Genomic DNA, 19759 nt, shown 5'->3' on the forward strand with positions numbered 1-19759 from the left:
CACCCTAAGGCCCACTTGCACCATTCTACTAACCCGAGGTTAACGAGTTAAACCTGAAGTTACCATGGTTACCAGTACAATTTGACACTAAGTTAACGGTTTAACCACTTAACCCTGGGTTAACGGGATGGTGCAAGTGGGCCTAAGTGAAACAAATCATCTTCTTTTTTCAAACTATCAAAACACGTAACGTAAGCCAAGTTTGTCAGTTAGTAGAAAAAGGCGCGAAATTTAAAATTTGTTTGAAAAGTCAAACCCTCCATCCTCTACCGCAGGGGTCACCAACTAGTTTTTTCCGGGTTCCGGTTCTTAAAATAATAAGACCATCGTGGTCCGTGTACCCTTGAGTTATTTAAATAAGTAAATAAATAAAATAGGTCGGCGGTCCGGATGCGGACCGCGGTCCGCTATTTGGTGACTTCTGCTCTATCGTATTATTTTTAAAGTTTTATCCAGACGAGACGATTTTTCGCCGATCTGATGAAATTCTCCGATCGAACAGGGCCGTGCGGACGCAAATACCAATTTGATTCCCCGATCACATCAGCAGGTGCGGACACAAAAATGCCAATTTTCATAGTAGAATGCAAATTGGTGATTTAATTTGTGTACGTGTGGACGCTAGATGAGATTGACCAATTATTTTCCTGAACAAATCGACTGATTTCGTCAGTCCCGTTATGTTACCGTCTTTTCTACTGACAAAGCGTTTTACGTTTTTGCAATAGTTTTAAGTGCTTTATTTCGTGAAGGGTGTTGAATAGCATAGCTTTACATTGAAGAAATTACGGATATCGATAAAATATAAACAATAAAATTTGTTATAATATAAAACGGTGGCAAGCGTCTGAAAGTTTGTATACTGTTTTTTTTAGAGCCATATAGGTAATGGCTTAATTAAGGCCTGTGCACACCGGCTTGCGGCAAGCGGTGGGTCGTATCTCATAAAGATCTGTATTCTACAACGCTGCACGCACACGTGCACGTCACGCACATGCAGCCAGTGTGCACAGGCCTTTATACTTCAATATTCAGCGCCATCTATTGAGCGCCAGTTGAGATATTTTAACCATAGCAGAGGGTCTACCGCTATCGCGAACACCGAAACTGCAGGCATCTTTCTCTTTTATTTTAATTAAGGCGTAATTAGGGCGACAGAGAAAGATGCCCGAGAACTTAGGTGTTCGCGGTAGACCCCTAAGATTTGTAATTGCCGAAGAAATTATACTGTAGGTACTTAAAGTTACTGAAATTGTGTAGGCAAGCAATAAGCATACGTTTTTAAAAAGTCGTTCTTGCAAAGCTTACACCCCTGATATAAAACGCCGCGCCGTTCCTACACCATCCTTGGAATTAGGTATCCAAATTGACTTAAGATTATCAGATTGATCAGACCAGACTACAACTGCCCGCCTAGCCAAGGTTACAATCGCTATCGCTTCGACAACGAAAAGCATTATGTCTCTCTATCAGTCTTCCATATTGGTGCGACAGTGACAGTTGCGTTTCGATCGCTACGGAGCGTAAGCGATCGGCATCTTGGCTACGCGGCCTGCAACTAGAACCAGGCGTGGCTCACTCCGCAATTTCGTCGCTTTGCTACAGGTAGCTAAAAATACATACGTTCCACACCAATTTTGGGGTTTGCCATAAGCCGCGCGTTGCGCTGTCGCCAACTAGCGGCCATATCTGTGCTGATCGTGACAGACGCGTTTTGTTAGAGAGCGAGTCTTCTGTACCTAGTACTATTATTTATTCTGTGCTGCAACTAACTAGATGGAACTGGAAAAACGCTGAGATTAAAATTTTTCGATGTTCACATACATGCGTAGTCGCGGGCAAAACCTAAAGGTACTAACTTAAATATATAGCACTGATAAGCCACAATGTATGGATTGGTTCTCGCTTACATATTTTCCTTATGTTTATTTTTAACAAGAAGCGAATTAAATTACACTATAATTCGTTCAGGTATGCAGTGTATTTAAATACATTATTTTATTAATATAAAGAAGATAAAGAAGAAACAGCACTGATTATGTCAAAACTAATGAGTATATACTATAATATTATAGCAAAAAGAAAAGCATATCAAAATAAAAAAAATTGAAAATAAAGTAAGAATAATTAAATGATGGTTAAATGTAAGTTCAATTGAGATAGCGAAATGAGGTTCAACTAACTAAACAAATACAAACATATAGTTCGTTTTTTTTTAGCATTAGAAAGAACTCCACAGAAGCAAGCGTGCAGTTTTTATCATCAGGTTCTTTAATTGTTAATAATTATTGAATTATCTAATGTAGCATGGTCAATACATATAATTTAATTCCAATTATTACCGCTAAGAGTGCCGAATTTGGAACCACAAGCTTACTTCTGCGAAGTTCTTTCTAATGCTAAAAAAAACGGACTGTAGAGCAAAGATAAAAATAATATAAACGTCAAATCTAGACACGCGGCAGCGTGTCAAGCCAAGTTCAAGCAAAGGAACTGGCTAGCCAGCGCCAAGTGTAATATTACACGAACCACTTGGTGCCCCCTTTGAACCTTCTATAACTCAAAACATCTTTAACGTAAACACATAAAACTACGTGTGTTTAATTATATCCATAAGGACATCTAGAAGCCCAAATTTCATGAAGCTAGCTCAAACGGTTATAAAGATATGAAGGTCAAAAAGTCGTAAATTTTAAGACTGACTGACATACCTATAGTACCTAAACCTAACCTACTTCCAGATGACCTAGAAGGATGAAATTTGGAATCCAGCTCAGTTATTGTGTGAAAGCGTAGGAAAAAATCTAAAAATTAAAAAAAGTTATAAAATAGGGGGGGTCCCCATACAAAAAAACCATTTTTTATTGTGACTGACATATAAGTACCTAAACCTAACCTACTTCCAGATGACCTAGAAGGATGAAATTTGGAATCCAGCTCAGTTATTGTGTGAAAGCGTAGGAAAAAATCTAAAAATTAAAAAAAGTTATAAAATAGGGGGGGTCCCCATACAAAAAAAACCATTTTTTATTGTGACTGACATATAAGTACCTAAACCTAACCTACTTCCAGATGACCTAGAAGGATGAAATTTGGAATCCAGCTCGGTTATTGTGTGTAAGCGTAGGAAAAAATCTAAAAACAAAAAAAAGTTAATAAATAGGGGGGGTTCCCATACAAATTTCTTTTTTATTGTGACTGACATATAGTACCTAAACCTAACCTACTTCCAGATGACCTAGAAGGATGAAATTTGGAATCCAGCTCGGTAATTGAGTGTAAGCGTAGGAAAAAATCTAAAAATAAAAAAAGTTAAAAAATAGGGGGGGTCCCCATACAAAAAACCTGTAATACGCGCTAAACAACCGGCCCACGGTGTGTCGTTGGCGGCGCGTGGCACCACATAATTAATACAAAGAACAGAAGTAAAAAACATGCAGCGGAAACACAAGAAAAAACATTAAATCTCAATACCTGCCTAGTTTTCTTTACAAAAAGTATTGATATCCCATCAAAAACATAAATGTAAAAAAGGAGAGCCAAGTTCAATACAAAAATTATGCTTGGCTGTGGGGTTCGCCGCAAAAAGAATGGAGATTTAAATGAGTGCCAAGTTCTATGCAAAATCCAAATATGTATTTATAGGAACAAAATAACATTATAAACAAGTATTAAACTCTATTTCTTTGCTTTATTGGATACCTATAACAATTGCTGTTATTTAAAAAAAATGTGAGATCTTAAAGTAGGTTAGATTTGGCTTGGCCAGTTTTTATCAGAATTACAAAATATATATGTTGAATAACTTTATAAAATGATTGATGTAATGAAAACTGGCCAAGTCAAATCTAACCTACTTTAAGATCTCACATTTTTTTTAAATAACAGCAATTGTTATAGGTATCCAATAAAGCAAAGAAATAGAGTTTAATACTTGTTTATAATGTTATTTTGTTCCTATAAATACATATTTGGATTTTGCATAGAACTTGGCACTCATTTAAATCTCCATTCTTTTTGCGGCGAACCCCACAGCCAAGCATAATTTTTGTATTGAACTTGGCTCTCCTTTTTTACATTTATGTTTTTGATGGGATATTAACTTAATCTAAAGCTCTTGCAAATTAATGCCGCGGCTGGAGCATACCGGCTGCGCGTAGTCTTGCACGCACACGTCACGCAGGCGGTGTGTCGTCTTTCATAAGGATCTGTATATTACAAATCATTTGGCCTTATTTGATGGAATAATACGTCTCCATGCTACTCACCTTCAGCAGATGACCAACACTTGAAATTGAAATTTGACGGATCGATAGAGCTGTCTGGATCGGATGAGCATAAAACTGTGTCAAGCAAACTCGACATCAGTATCCTCGGTGGTATGAATGAAGTTCAAAATGGTGAGCAGTTCATGCCGGCTGTACACACACACTCGTCGAGAGACCCCGACACAGGAACGACTGGAGCGAGTGTGTACACGCTGCTCCATTCTCGTCTCGTCTCGCCCTTCTCCGATTGGGTCGGGTATTTGCATAGACTTATAATATATAGAGACGGTGTCTCAGCGAGCTGTCACTGTTGCCACTTTTGTTTAGTGTACGATTAACAATTTAACACCACCTTGCTGTAGCCATGTCGATAAAGTCATATCGATAAACTATCGACATTTCTTACAATTTTAATTTTACTTCAAAGGTTTGACGATATCTAAAATGAACAAAAACGCTTTTATTCTTTATTGTGGTTATCAGATCACAATTGTATCGTCACGCCCCAGCAGGGAACCAAGGGAAAGTTCAGATATTTAATTAAAATACATAAACACCTACTAAGATATGTGTTCCGCAATAATTGAAATATTTTATTATATTCTAATATATTTATTATTCATTAGCATTTCAATTATGTATATGTTTAACAAAGATATTGAAGCTTCAATTAATTGCTATTTCGTTCCACTGTGTAGCATTTATCGATATATAACATGATTAAAATCGACTTTTCACATCCCTAAAAGAGCACACATACACGTTTTTACGCACACATACACAGCCTGGATGCATCAAAAAAGGCAACACTTGATTTGAAGTTCACCTTGTCAACAGTATGGTTGTCCTTTTTTGACAAATGGCATTTTAAAAGAGCGAGGAGAGAGAAATGATACTAGTTGCTGCGCCGTCAAAGAGAACAGAAAAGGTGTGCACGCTGCTCCATTCTCGTCTCGTCTCGCCCTTCTCCGATTGGGTCGGGTATTTGCTGCGATCATATATAACCATGGATACCGCCTTTAGGAACATTACCGTTCAAATTCTCGGGCCAAATTAGCACACATACACAATTACGCCTACATTCAAATAAGACGAAGCGTTTACAGAGACTGTAATCAAAGCTGGTAAACGAAATAATAGTCATCTTTATTACACTAATGGTACATAGCTAAGTGTAGATGAAATGCATATAATGTCAATAACTACCAATCAGCGACATTAATCCGCTAATAACCTTCTTGCTGTACGTACTGGCCGCTGAGAGTTCGCGGTCCATATTTGATTAGAATATGACTTGGACAGGGACAGGTTTATGCCATACATTGAAGAACCAGTCAAATAATTCACGTATAATAATTTAATAAAGATTAAAAGATAACTAGTTAAAATGTTGTTATGAAATGACAGACTAACTCAACATAAGTAAATATATCATTGTTGTATAAATGTATTCCGCTATAATAAGTATTTTGTATATTTTATTATCAATCTGTATGGCAGTGCGAATTCACGTTCAGGTATAGTCTGACCGTTTTTCTAAGATCAAGTACGCCATAGTAAATGTATGGCGAACTTGATCTTAGAAATCGGACTGGCTATACAGTCTGCAAAATTTACACGGGTACACGAATCGGGTCAAAAATATTTGAACAGGCGGAGTCACAATAAATCCCCACTTTCAGTTCAGAATATTTTATATGTATATAGCCGGTCAAGCAAGTTTGTCAGTAGAAAAAGGTGCAAAATTAAAATTTTGTATAGGACCACAGCCGTTCGCGCGCTTACTTTTTCAAAATTTGCCTCTCTTATAATATTTTAAACTTTCGCGTTTTGAACACATATTAACTCACATTATACGAAACGAAACTGATTTTACGTCGGTAAATCAAGGTAATTGAATATAATTCGCGTTAGACCCGTCTATAATGTGAGTTAATATGTTTGCCGCTCTTGTCTACTGACGGAAATGGCTTGAGAGAGAACCTACATATATGTGACAGTAGAGGGTGGATTCAAATGATCAACATTTTCCGATAATGTGTGTATTTGTTAAATTAATTCAGTGAAAGCATGATAGGAAAAGTGTATCTACATATAGGAGATCGGGTATGATTATCTCACGGGTTATATCTCATGAATAGAACATATTCTAGATATCTTGCCAGACATCCACTCAATTTCATGTCTCTCTAATTGGACAGCTTTTTTCCATAGTTCTCTGCGAATAGCATCTTGTGGGAATCTGAATGGAAAGTAATGTAAAATGACAATACCAAATTTGATTATTAATTTGAAATAACTAGGTAGTTTTTTTAGCTCCATCTCATGAAATAAAAAAGAAAAATACAAATCTGTAAGAAGGAATTTATTACTACATTTATAATTATATAGAAAATACCTAAACCAAACACAAGTTAATAAAATAGTCTACTTCATTTAGCATAACACCATCCCTATTATCCTCGCAATTTAAAAAGTCGTATGTTGTTATGAAAGTCGTATGCAGTTGTTACGTTTTAGCTTAGCACGGTAGTATTGAAAACAAATCGTCATGTTTTTTCCAAATTCTACTGCAGTTATCTGTTTACTACAAGTGAAAAGTGATTCCACTGTCCTAGGTATGAACTAAAATAACTTCTGCACCACTTCACGACACATGAATATATTTTTAATTACAATAAAACGTTGTTTTTATAAATCAATTTAGCCATTTGTCACTGACTGTCATCTCGGTCGTACTGAGATTGCCAATCGAGCAGTTTGTAAGTACCGCCTATCGCGGGGTAGTTTGCGTTGGGTCATAATTGAGCGGACAGAATACTTCCATGTATAGCATTTCGCTGGGTATTTGTCAAGACTCGACGAGTGTAAACAACCGGCATTTAACTGAAGAAAAAATTAGAGATGCAACGGATAGTTGTTTGGCCGGATACCGGATATTCGGCCTGACCATCGGCCGAATATCCGGTATCCGGCCGCCGAATATTCGGCCAGCGGAACTATACCTACATTTCGGTTTTTCAGGTGCGCATTCTGCAGGTTTGACCTGTTTCCTAGTGAACGTTCACGCGGACTCATTTCTAGGTTCGAAATGAGTGCGCGTGCAAGTCAGTGGAATGATTAAATTGTTTTAAAATAATACACAAGTACGATTATGACCGTGTCTGTTTCTTAAATCCAATTTGTTTACTCCGAAATCAAGCAATGTTACTATCCGGTATCCGGCCGGTGCATCTCTAGAAAAAATGCCCTAATTTACCGTTTAACAATTTGATATTCCTTTTTAGTCATTCGATTTTGAACCGTAATTCTTACAGTAGAGATGTGTTTTTGTTTTAAGTATGGTGGCAAGTATGTTGCCGCTACGGACTAACCCCTTTATTCATAAACGTTTATTAAAGTTGACAAGCCGATAGTAATCGTTTGTCCCTATCCATTGTACCAAAATGTCGGAAAGGGACAAACGATTATTATCGGCTTGTCAACTTTAGTAAATGTTTATGAATAAGGGGTAAAGGGTTAAGTAACAAACCCAAATGTTGCAGTTCATTGAGAATTTGGGTTTAAAAAAATACGTACTAAAAATTCAGCTTTGTTTTAGTATAATTTTCAAAATAGGTAAATAGGCGAAGTTGGGGACGAATGGCAAAGTTATTTTCGAATTTTTGATATTTACTTTAAAACGCGGAATTTCGTACAATGACCCTCTTTTTCTATCTCTATCGCACGCGCGTAATTGACATATTGTATCCACTCCCCCTCTCACTCCTACTTTTAGGATGCTTAAACTTGGAATAGAAGATCATATTTTTAAAATAATCAATTTATGATTTAGTCAGTGCGATGTCAGACAAAGACAGAGATATAATGAGTGAAAAAGGAACTGAAGGAAGGACGGCGGATAATTCCGTAATCAAGGACTCTAAGGTAAAAATAATCTTTTACCGTTAAATATAATAAAACGGGTACCTATAGTTCGTTTTATTTAGCATTAGAAATAAGGTAAACAATCTTGATGTGTCTTTTAATTGAAAAACACATTTTAAAAATAAGTAACGGCAAATATGTAACAATTATGAATCTAATACGATCATTTATATTCTTCTGCTTTCATAAGTAATAGGGGGTCATCCATTAATTACGTCACACCAATTTCTAGGTTTTTTGACCCCTCCCCCCCTTGTCACACTTGGTCACATGTGGCAAACCCCTCCCCCCCCTAGTGTGACGTCACATTTTTTCTACGAAATCGCCAAATCGAATTAAGTACCTAAGTATTATTAATATTTTATCAAAATATTTTTGACGATATAAATATTAGTAATTTTATAACCCAAAACTGCTTAGGAAAGAAAATTAAACGATTAAAAGCTATTTTCGTTTTAAAAACTTGTTATTTAAATGTAAAGCGAACTAAATAATTTAAATACATTTCGGGTTACTGATGAAGTTAAAGTGACGTCACAAAGTTTGTTTCCCCTCTCCCCCATGTCACAATATGTCACATTTTCTTGACCCCCTCCCTCCCCCTAAACGTGTGACGTAATTAATGGATGACCCCTAGTTACTGATTTTAAAAAAGCTTTTTTCAATTAAAATACATGTCAAGATCGCTTACCTTCTTGCAAGTTCTTTCTAATGCTAAAAAAACGAACTATAACTAAAGTTTTTAAAATGTTTCGGTACTACTACCAACTTCAACAGAGGGCCTACATCGAATCACGTTCGACATGTTGCCTCTCTGTCGCACTAGTAAATTCTTACATAAGTGCGACAGACTTGTAAATCCGTGTCTCACGGAAGTTTTTTTATTAAAATCTTAATGACATATGTGACGTCCCACGCGTAACGGTACCTTATGGCGGCTGGCGCTTATGTCGCATAGCGCCGCAATAATATTGGAGCGACGTGAATAATACCGTAAGCGCCAACCGCCGTAAGGTACCTTTACCCGTGGGACGTCACATATTATATTGTGCAAAGTTGTATGACGGGGAAAGTTGCATGAATTTAAGTTTTTAGATCCCTGAAGGCAATAGCAGTGCAGCGAAGTCCGAGATCGTAAAGGAGAAAAATAACTTTACCGGCTTAACAAGAACAGAAGACACAGGCAGTTTAGACGAGAAAAATAGAGAGTTTTCGGTAATGATATCATTTTAGAATTTGATAGTAGGTAACTTATAAATTGTAAATACAGATGTCAATCACAATTAAAAAATAAGTTTTTGGCAAAATTTTCATTTTTGGTACAAGCTTTTATCGCTGACTGTACTTTTCTTACGACAGACAACTAATACTCATCGAGACAATTCTAAAAACCTCTAAGGGGCTGTCCATAAAATACGTTATCGATTTTTGACCCGTTGATACGTTGACGATTTATAAACATCCAAAAATCATGCTTCAAATGACCCCATTTCCTCCTACTTCATGCTACCGTCATCCGATGTCCAGACCCCCCCCCCCTAATTTGAAATGACGTAATTTATGAATAGCCCCTAACACAATTAGGTTACGCTGTTTCATCACAGAGTTCCTATGGCCACCTCCTGTCTCCATCATCAGATCAGATCGATGGTACCATAACATTGTATTGTTATCCAATTTACACATGCATGCAAAATTTCAGCTCAATCGGAAACCGGGAAGTGGATCAAATTTAACTTGCAAGATTTGATTACACACAGACAGACAACGGTCAGGTGAAACTAAATAAAAGCTTGTAAAAATCAACGTTGATCAACTCTGGCCAACGTGGGACTCGAACCCACATCCTTGGATTGCTGGTCCAATGCGTTACCAATTCCACCAGCTGATCATCTGTCACAATGCGAATTTAGTCATTGCAACCGTGACAACGTCACTAGCGACATCTGCATTCTAAAGCCCCCTCCAGACTATGCGCGTGAATCGCGGGCGAAGCCGAGAACGCGAGTGTGGCGTCGATTTCGCAGATTGTTCACGCCTTCGCGCCTTGTTCTCCGTTTTTTGTCGGTATTTCGGCCCGCGTCAAAGGAGACGCGAAGCGCGAACTTGCAAGACTCCACATTACACACTATTTTGGCTCTTCTGTGGCAAGATAATTATACGAGTATTATGATTATATTATATTAAGCAGCTATATTTTACGGTTGCACAAGAAAACAAAATGGAAAAACAGCTAAATCACGTATGATGCCATAGATAACTAACAGTTAAACTCGATCAGCTGATGCTTTTCCGCCATCTTGCCGCAAACCAAACTGCGAAATCGCCGTGAATTGTGCGAGTGTGGAGTCATACGTCAACTTCGCGATATGTTCGCTCCGCGACGTCGCGGCGCGATTCACGCACATAGTCTGGAGGGGGCTTAAGGTTTAACTACAACCTTTGACCACCTGAGGACATGTAATAATGTGGTACGACCCACAATAAAAAAAGGGAAAAATAAGTATATGAAAAATATAGGAATGGTTCCCGTGATCTATCGCCATTTCATCCATCTTGTGCTAATCCACTATCATGGGCAAAGTTGCAAGTTTTTCATTATTTCGTGTATTTTAGAATAACCATGGCGGTGCAGAAAAGTCGAAGACGGAGGGGGAAAGCAATAGTTCACCCAAAAGATTAAGAGCAGGACTAAACGATACATCAGATTATTCAGAATATCAGGTATTATTTATTTATTTAAACTTTATTGCACAAAAGAAAACTTATCGTACAAAAGGCTTAGGGGTCATCCATTAATTACGTTACACGAATTTCTAGGTTTTTTGACCCCTCCCCCCTCCTTGTCACACTTGGTCACATTTGGCAAACCCCTCCCCCCTATTGTGACGTCACATTTTTTCTACGAAATCGCCAAATCGAATTAAGTAAGTACCTAAGTATTATTAATATTTTATCAAAATATTTTTGACGATATAAATATTAGTAATTTTATAACCTAAAACTGCTTAGGAAAGAAAATTAAACGAATAGAAACGATTCTCGTTTTAAAAACTTGTTATTTAAATGTACAGCGAATAAAATAATTTAAATAAATTTTCGGTTACTGATGAAGTTAAAGTGACGTTACAAAGTTTGTGTCTCCCCCCTCCCCCATGTCACAATATGTCACATTTTCTTGACCCCCTCCCTCCCCCTAAACGTGTGATGTAATTAATGGATGACCCCTTATCATAAAATATAATACACGGTGGCCATAAAATAAGTGCATTCCTGTGGCCAGGGAGGTTTTAGGATTATACTGAGCAACTTTTACTATGGGACAAACCTCGAAATCGCGAAAATTTACCCTCCCATATGAAAATGGACCAGCCAAAATGTATGAAACTGCCAAAATTTTTTTTCGTCAGGGTTGATCCCATAGTAAAAGTTGCTCAGTATAATCTCAAAACCTCCTTGGCAACGGAAATGTACTTATTTTTTGACCATCCTGATTTATTATTTGGGCCTATTTTTGTCTTTTTGTAGTTACCTTTTTCCGCGAGTAAAGGTACCTTATGGCGGTTGGCCCTTTTATGCGTTATGATTTTACTTGGTCAATCTGGTGGGCAAAGTTGCAAGATGTGCGAATATGTTTTAGATTGACGAAGACAGTGCAGAGAATGGAGTATCAAACGAGGATCACAATGTAACCACTTCATTAACGACGGAAGTTAAGGATATACCAGCTAAGGTAGACAGACGGACAGATAGTCTTAGTAATAGGGTCCCGTTTTTAACCTTTGGGTATCAGTAGTGCCACCTATAAAAATTCGTAAAATGAAAGCGATGAAGTAAATCCTGAGCTATTTAACAAAAATTACAATTACTCTTTTTAAATATATTTTACAATTTTGATTGAATTTTGGGGTGCCACCCATGCTAGCTACGCAACTGGTTACAGGCTAAGCCTAGTGTGGGGATCAGTGTATACTCTCTTGGCATGCTAATTTGAATTTTTGTTTTAGATGTCCGGCCGTTTAGAGAATTCGACATTGGAAGGAAAGAACAATGAGCCATTAAGAACCGGAATTAATGAGACATCAGATATTACCGTAGCCCAGGTATTTCAAGTAATAATATACTTAACTAGCGACCCCCCCGCATCGCACGGGTTAACAAATTATACACCTAAACCTTCCTCAAGAATCACTTTATTGATAGGTGAAAACCGCATCAAAATCTGTTCAGTAGTTTTTAAGTTTATCGCGAACATACATACACACAAATAGACAGACGTGGCGGGGGATTTTTTTTTATAAGTTAGTGATGAAGACAGCACATTTTATTTCTTTCGGAGCGATTAGATATTTCCGAAAATATTATTAACTTAATCAAAAAAGACCCTTATTCGTTTTCGCTAAGTTCGCCAAGACAGAGCGGCTTGGAGAGCGCTGGTGAAAAGTGTCCACATTCGTCACGTCCCTCAGCCATGAGGATACGCCAAGGAAGAAGATTCGTTTTAAAAGACCTATCCAAAACGATAAATCTAACTTAGGTACAATTCGCCCAAGTATATTTATTTACTTCAGCCATTTCAGGAAAATGATGTAAAGGACGTCAACAACCCAGCGTTCGACCCTACTGACCTTGAGGTAAATATTTTGTTAAGTTTGGCTAAAAACAGTTGCTCCTATCAAATGAGTTAATTGGGTCGATCAACTATTTCTTGTTGTTATTCTGTCCCATCAGCCAGGAGACAATAGTAGCATAGTTTCTTAGAAGAGCTGCTGTACCATGTTCTATGTCCCATTATGGAAAGGCTTTATAACTACCAAAAAATTCAAGTTTGGTTCATTTAAATACGAAACTAAACTAGTATTTGAAGAGTGACCCAGGAGACCGTAACCATGGCAACTGGGTGCGTCGTATAATATATACCAACATTTGATATAATCTAATTTTAATATCATTCACAACATATAACACACGTTGGGACTACCAACAAAAAATATATGTTTATAACATATATGGTAGAAATTCTCTAACTTACTTCGTATATATTAATAAATAATATAAAGTTTGTATTGGCTAATTATTTTTTATATAACATTCATAACTTATAGGAATTATTACAAATAAAGATTATTTGAAATATCTTATATATATTATAACATAATAATTACATGAGAGAAATACCTTCCAAAATATATGATCATACATGTAACAAAGTAATTAGTATCTTCTGCTGGTTGTTCTTTACTAAAACAGGTCTCCGTTAGGTACGACGACGAGCGAAGCGAGGAGGAGTGTTAGGTTGAACTGCGAACAAACAGTGCGCGAGCCGAGCGAGCGAAGAGAGCGTGCCGCGACAGCGGCCGGCGAAGCGCCAGAACGAAATTGGTTCATGGTTAACTTACCGGAATTTATTATTCATTTATGTTCTTAGATCCGGTAACTGATATAGTTTTTGATCGTTCGACTATATAATTTTTATGAAATTCAAGTTTTATACAATATGAAATTATCTACATTGAATGTTATTCAAAAACAAATTAGCCATTTTGACATTATACGATTTGGGTTTTAGACAATGCAAAACTTATATTATTCAAATTTATACAAAGTGAGCGTATATCTTCTGAATGTTATATTAATAATTGGTATATATTATATTACTTACCCATGGCAACTAGTGACAAGAAAAAGTTGATTCACCCAATTACCTATTACGCAAAGCGTGGTCGCCCCTTTCTCAGCACCCATCATATGACGTTCCATGGCAAAAGGTACTTTATGGCGGCTGGCGTTTACGTCGCAATAATATTGGAGTGGCGTTAATAATAGCGTAAGCGGCAACCGCCATAACGTAGGTATCTTTACCCGTGGGACGTCACATATTGACTACATTTTGAGTTATTTCTTATCATCAGCGAATTTTTTGTCACTATTTGCTGCCGGTTGCCAACCGTACTATATTATATGTATAGTATTGTACTATATTTTGGCTCTCTGTACTATATACTTTTGGAAAAATATATAGTACGCTAAAATACTATATTTCCGATTAAACGTATATAGTCGCACCAAACAAAGTCTGCAGCGGATTTGATAGCCCACGCAGTGTAAGTGTTATGTATATCATCATGATTTCATAGAAGTTTGACGTTTAAAATGACACTTGCACTGCGTGGGCTATCAAAATCGCTGCAGACTTTTTATGGTCTGACTATATTACACTCATGTTTAGTACCTATTCTATCTAAAAGTACTATATTTTTTTGAAATGTACTATATTTTTGATGCCTAATTCTGGAAAATACTATATTCCAACAAAAAAAAGTTGGCAACCCTAGCCGGGGCCTACTGGGCCTTAGGGTAAATCCGCCAATGGAGGATTTTAGTATGGGAAAAAATTGGATGTTTCATACATTTTGCTGGTCTCATGTTGAAATTTCCTATGAGAGTCAATTTTTTTTCCGCGTTTTCGGGGTTGGTCCCATAATAAAAAGTTGCTCAAATATGACCTAAACATTAATGGGTCTCTTTCTTTGCTTTTCGTTCTGATACGTACTGTAGGTAGGACCTTAGGCCTTAGGAGGGTAGTCTAAATTCTCTTTGTTAATATTTAATATGTAAGTCTAGGTCGACCTTACAACCACAGTCACCAGCCCGAACACAACCAAGTTCAAGCGTCACAAGGTCCAGGACGATGAGAGGATACGGAAGTTTACGGGGCATGTATATGAACAGGCTTTGAAGGTCAGTAAACCGCTTATCGCTTAAGGGGCCCACTGATTACCAGTTGACGATATCGGCCTGTCAATTAAACGCAAAATTTGACAGCTCCGAACTGACAGGCTGATATCAAACATCAACATCAACATTTATTCAGCAAATAGGCCACAAGGGCACTTTTACACGTCAACATTGAATTTACATAAAAGCAAAAATAATAACATCAACAATTTTATAAAATAAAACTAACAATTCAATCTAACGTATTACAATTACTAAGAGATGTATATGGTCTCTTAATGTCGAATTACATACAAAATACAGATAAAAAAAACACACACAAAAAAAAATCTATAATATTTAGAGGTGTAAATGTTATAGATTTTTTTTTGTGTGTTTTTTTTATCTGTATTTTGTATGTAATTTATCGTCCGACGAACTGGTTATCTCCACACTCATTTTGGTGTCTAGACAGTATAGTTCGTTTTTTTAGCATTAGAAATTAGGTAAACAATCTTGATGTGTCTTTTACTTGAAATACCCATTTTAAAAATAAGTTACGGCAAATATGTAACAATTATGAATCTAATACGATCATTTATATTCTTCTGCTTTCATAAGTAATAGTTACTGATTTTTATAAAGCGTTTTTCAATTAAAAGACGTGCAAGATCGCTTACCTTCTATGAAGTTCTTTCTAATGCTAAAAAAAGCGAACTATAGTTGCCGCGCACCGGAACGGACGCGCTCGCGCTGTCACCTAGCGGTCATATCTGTCGTAATAGACGGCAAACAGAAAGTGAACCTTTTATACCTAGTACCACAGAATAAATAATAGTACTAGGTCCAGAAGACTCACTCTCTAACAAAACGCGTCTGTTACGATCAGCACAGATATGGCCGCTAGGTGGCGACAGCGCCACGCGCGGCTTATGGCAAACCCCAAAATTGGGGCCGAATGGATGTACTTTTAGCTACCTGTAGCAAAGCGACGAAATCGCGGAGTGAGCCACTCCTGCTAGTACTAATATGTGACGTCCCACGGGTAAATGTACCTTATGGCGGTTGGTGCTTACGCTATTATTAACGCCGCTCCAATATTATTGCGGCGCTATGCGACGTAAGCGCCAGCCGCCATAAGGTACCTTTTTTCGTGGAACGTCACATATTATAACGGGCATTTTGGTAAGAAAACTGAAGTCTGGAGTCACCACTCATTCTTTACTTGTTGTTTTGTTGTCTTGTGTTGTTGTTGTCTTTTGTTGTTTGTGTTGTTTTTGTTGTTTATAGTTCGTAGATTCGTAACTGAGCCCGGCGGCTAATCCTATTGTCTATTGTTAAGTAAAACCGCACGTGCTACTTACCTGCGAAAAAGGGTCATCCTTATTCTATTTGGCACCTGAGCGCGGGCTAGTCCAACGCTCATAAAACCAGTGTAGGTGCGCTCTCCGATAACGCGCCTTTGTTACGCATCTCGATGACACATTTTAGACTGGTTCTGTAGCGTTCGACTCGCCGGCACTCAGTAACCGAAGTACGCAGGTTTTTATACAGGTGGTGGTGGCACGTGGCACGAGCGGTTTTACTTAACAATAGACAATAGGATTAGCTCGGGCTCAGTTACGAACTATACTTGTCTATGCACTTGGCCGACCATATTTGACCGCAGGTTTTCGAATCAATGAAAAAGAAAACGGACCCCTACACGGGCACAAAGATCGACGCGTTGGCCGAGACCTACAAGCAGAAATTCAAGGATTTCGTGAAAAATACCAGAAATGTAGACATCAGAACTGAACAGGGAACACAGAACGTGATCCTGCATACCATAGATACGTCTAACTTGATATTGGAGAGGATTGCCAATTTTCTGAACACTGATATGCTTGGCGAAGGTATGTTAAGCCCCCTCCACACTCGTGCGCGAATCGCGGCGCGAAGCCGCGAACTCGAGTGTGGCGTCGATGTTCGCAGACAGCGAAATCGTCTCCACACTCGCGTTCGCGGCTTCGCCCGCGATTCACGCGCATAGTCTGTAGGGGGCTTTATTCACTATAAATTAATAGAGATGCCCCGAATAGTGAATTTGGCCGAATACCGTATATTCGGCCCCCCACTCGGCCGAATACATTTTGAGTCACAATTATTATGAAAACTGTTCGTCAACAAAGCACAACATTTTCTAAAATATATTTTTATGTTGAACAGAATTAATGAATATAGTTAGAGTCAATTAAATCAGACCCCTGTTAAAAATAAAATATTTTGGGATCAAAAAATGCTCAAAAACGTGCGTTCGTATTTAACCATTTTCCAAGAATACATTTTAAATATTAAATATACCTTGGTTTTGCTTTCTTTTTGAGAAATTTTACTTTTTAGGTAGGTGCAACAGATATTCGGTATTCGGCCGAATAGTAGGCAACATTCGGCCGAATACCGAATATTCGTCAAAGTGGCCGAATACCGAATAGTTGCCGAATATTCGTGGCATCTCTATAAATTAGTTTACCGTCCGATGTCAGTTTCCATCTACTTGACGGATTAGTAAATAATACATTTTATTTATAATTAGGCCAAAGATATCGTGCAATCTTTTCGAGCGATGGCGCCACAACCTTCAGCCTACTCTCGAGTAGATGGCGTTAATATTAATATTTAACAAGTTAATACATATCAGTGAAAGAATAATGATCAAAGTCAAATGGCGTTCTAACAGTGTTAATCTTCTATCGAAAGATGGCAGTAAATTTACAGTGCCTATACTGCAAAACGTAATTCAAGACCAAAAAAAGTGAGACAATGTTGCCATTGCAATAATTTATTTTGTTTCTGAAATTGTAAATTCCTTTTGATAAATAATCACGCTAAGATAATTAATTCATTAGTAATTTTACTCCTACTATTTAAAAAAGTACTTTTATTTATTTATTTGTACATAAATACAAGCCGCGCTAGTAAAAAAGTGGCAACATTTCTTACTTTTTTTGGTCTTGAATTACGTTTTGCAGTATACATAATTTACTTTCACAATCCGCCTCTATACACTCTATTCTCTTTGTAAGGTTTACTCGGGTAATTCCGAATGTCGAAAAGTGTCGGATAATTCCGAAAAGAGACTTTTATTATGATGTAATTTAGGGTGATTTTCATCTGATTTTCGGAATTATCCGACATTCGGTATTACCCGAATACACCTTACAACGAATATAATGATATGACAGGTACAAGTGCCTTGAGGCAGGGCGGCGCGTCTCGGCTCCAAAAAGAAGTGGACACGGTGAAATCGCTGGAGCATCAGCATGCGTGCAAAATGTTTGGGATCTGCCGTAGTGCTAACGGATTCAGGTACCGTTACTGAGGGCCTACCGGGAACACAGAAGTTCGCAACGGGCATCTTCCTCTTTTACACCAATTAAGGCGTAATTAGACAGAGAAGGATGCCCACAATTTGCGAACTTTGGTGTACGCGGTTATAGCCCTGTTTCCCAGTCAGAGGGTGTCCAAATTTTCATCCAAAAATTATCCGACTTCAAATGCCGTCTTTGGCGTCGTTGTCACGCTTTTTGCATTGACTTTTATTACGGTTTGACGTTTGTTTACTTTTATTTAAATAAGTACCTAAATATATTAAGATACAGAGTATAGTACTAGCATCCAAAAGAAAAGGACGAGGCGTTTTTATATTCTTATTTACTGACAAATTTGGTTTAACCAACTATAATTATATCCATTTCAGAGACCAACTACAAAACATCATATCAACACTGCTCTCTCTCCCAGACAATAAACTCCATCAAGCGAACGACGCAGCCACAGAAATATTAAAACACGCAGATCTATCAGCCTTCATATCATCTTACGCCACCCGCCACAGACTAGACAAAGCCATCAGATCCCTAGAAAATATTGACGCCAGAACATTGAGGAACAACTTAGAACTGCTATTCGGCGTTCTAAGCCAATCTCACTTACCTCTGATAGTCGACAGGGCTAGATCTATTGAAAAACATTCGGTAAAACGAACTGTATCTTTTCACGCTCTCTTAGATGCTATGGAAGACGCGTTGCCCCCTACTGAGGCTAATAAATCCGAGTGGGGGGATATTGTGAAACGTTTGAAGGTATGGAAAGATGGGGGGGAGACGGATGTGCAGGATACGATGAAGATTTTATATGATAATGTGAATAGGGGGGCGCAGAAGTATAGAGAACGGTCGGAGAAGATAAGAGAGCTGGTAGAAGATGTAGCTGAAAGTGTTTTTGATTATGATGATGATGAGTAAACGTTGATTTTTTTTTCCTATGGATTTTCAATATACTTAACCCTACTAATACTATATAGCGGCTCTGTGAGCTGTATAAATAATAAATAAATATTATAGGACGTTATGACATATTATGACTAAGTCCCACAGAAAGCTCAATAACAGCCGTATTCGAACCATAGAATTTAGATGACAAAGAACAACTGTCAATCTTCAAAAGTGTGACCAAAAATGAAATGCAAGTGTGTGCGTAAATTGTCTATGTAAGATCAAAAATAGTGATGTCATGTTACAACATATTAATAATCTGTCGATGTTTGATTGCTTTATCGACTACTTTTTCAAATGTGTTATTTTAAACACTAAAATTCTATGACATTATGACGTATAAATAACAATTGTACTGCGTTTGCCATAAAAATCGTTGCAGACTTATCTTAATGTAACTCTTACTGTGTTGGAAAGTGAAGTTATCATGACACGCTAAACATGAACACCTTCAAAAAAGTATAACAATCGTTATTATTTGAAGTCGGTTATAAACTCGGAGTAATTAACAATGGAGCCGCCATTAACAGG

The 19759-nt window shown here is 37.5% G+C and overlaps 1 protein-coding gene and 1 non-coding gene across 2 annotated transcripts; one reads left to right on the top strand and one right to left on the bottom strand.

Moving 5' to 3' along the window:
- Positions 1–1852: 1852 nt before the first annotated feature.
- On the top strand, positions 1853–19205 carry LOC134677403 (uncharacterized). The gene is made up of 12 exons (XM_063535857.1): positions 1853–1971; positions 4275–4400; positions 8104–8195; positions 9291–9410; positions 10812–10919; positions 11836–11928; positions 12203–12298; positions 12767–12829; positions 14820–14936; positions 16582–16807; positions 18137–18260; positions 18652–19205. Exons 1-12 carry the CDS (start codon positions 1887–1889, stop codon positions 19196–19198), a joined length of 1797 nt encoding a protein of 598 aa, XP_063391927.1. The 5' UTR covers positions 1853–1886; the 3' UTR covers positions 19199–19205.
- Trnaa-agc (transfer RNA alanine (anticodon AGC)) lies at positions 10015–10086 on the bottom strand. Its single transcript has one exon. It is a non-coding gene; the product is annotated as a tRNA-Ala (tRNA).
- Positions 19206–19759: the final 554 nt, after the last annotated feature.

Source organism: Cydia fagiglandana, chromosome 26 (genome assembly GCF_963556715.1).
Source record: "Cydia fagiglandana chromosome 26, ilCydFagi1.1, whole genome shotgun sequence".
In the NCBI taxonomy this organism is placed as follows: Eukaryota; Metazoa; Arthropoda; class Insecta; order Lepidoptera; family Tortricidae; genus Cydia; species Cydia fagiglandana.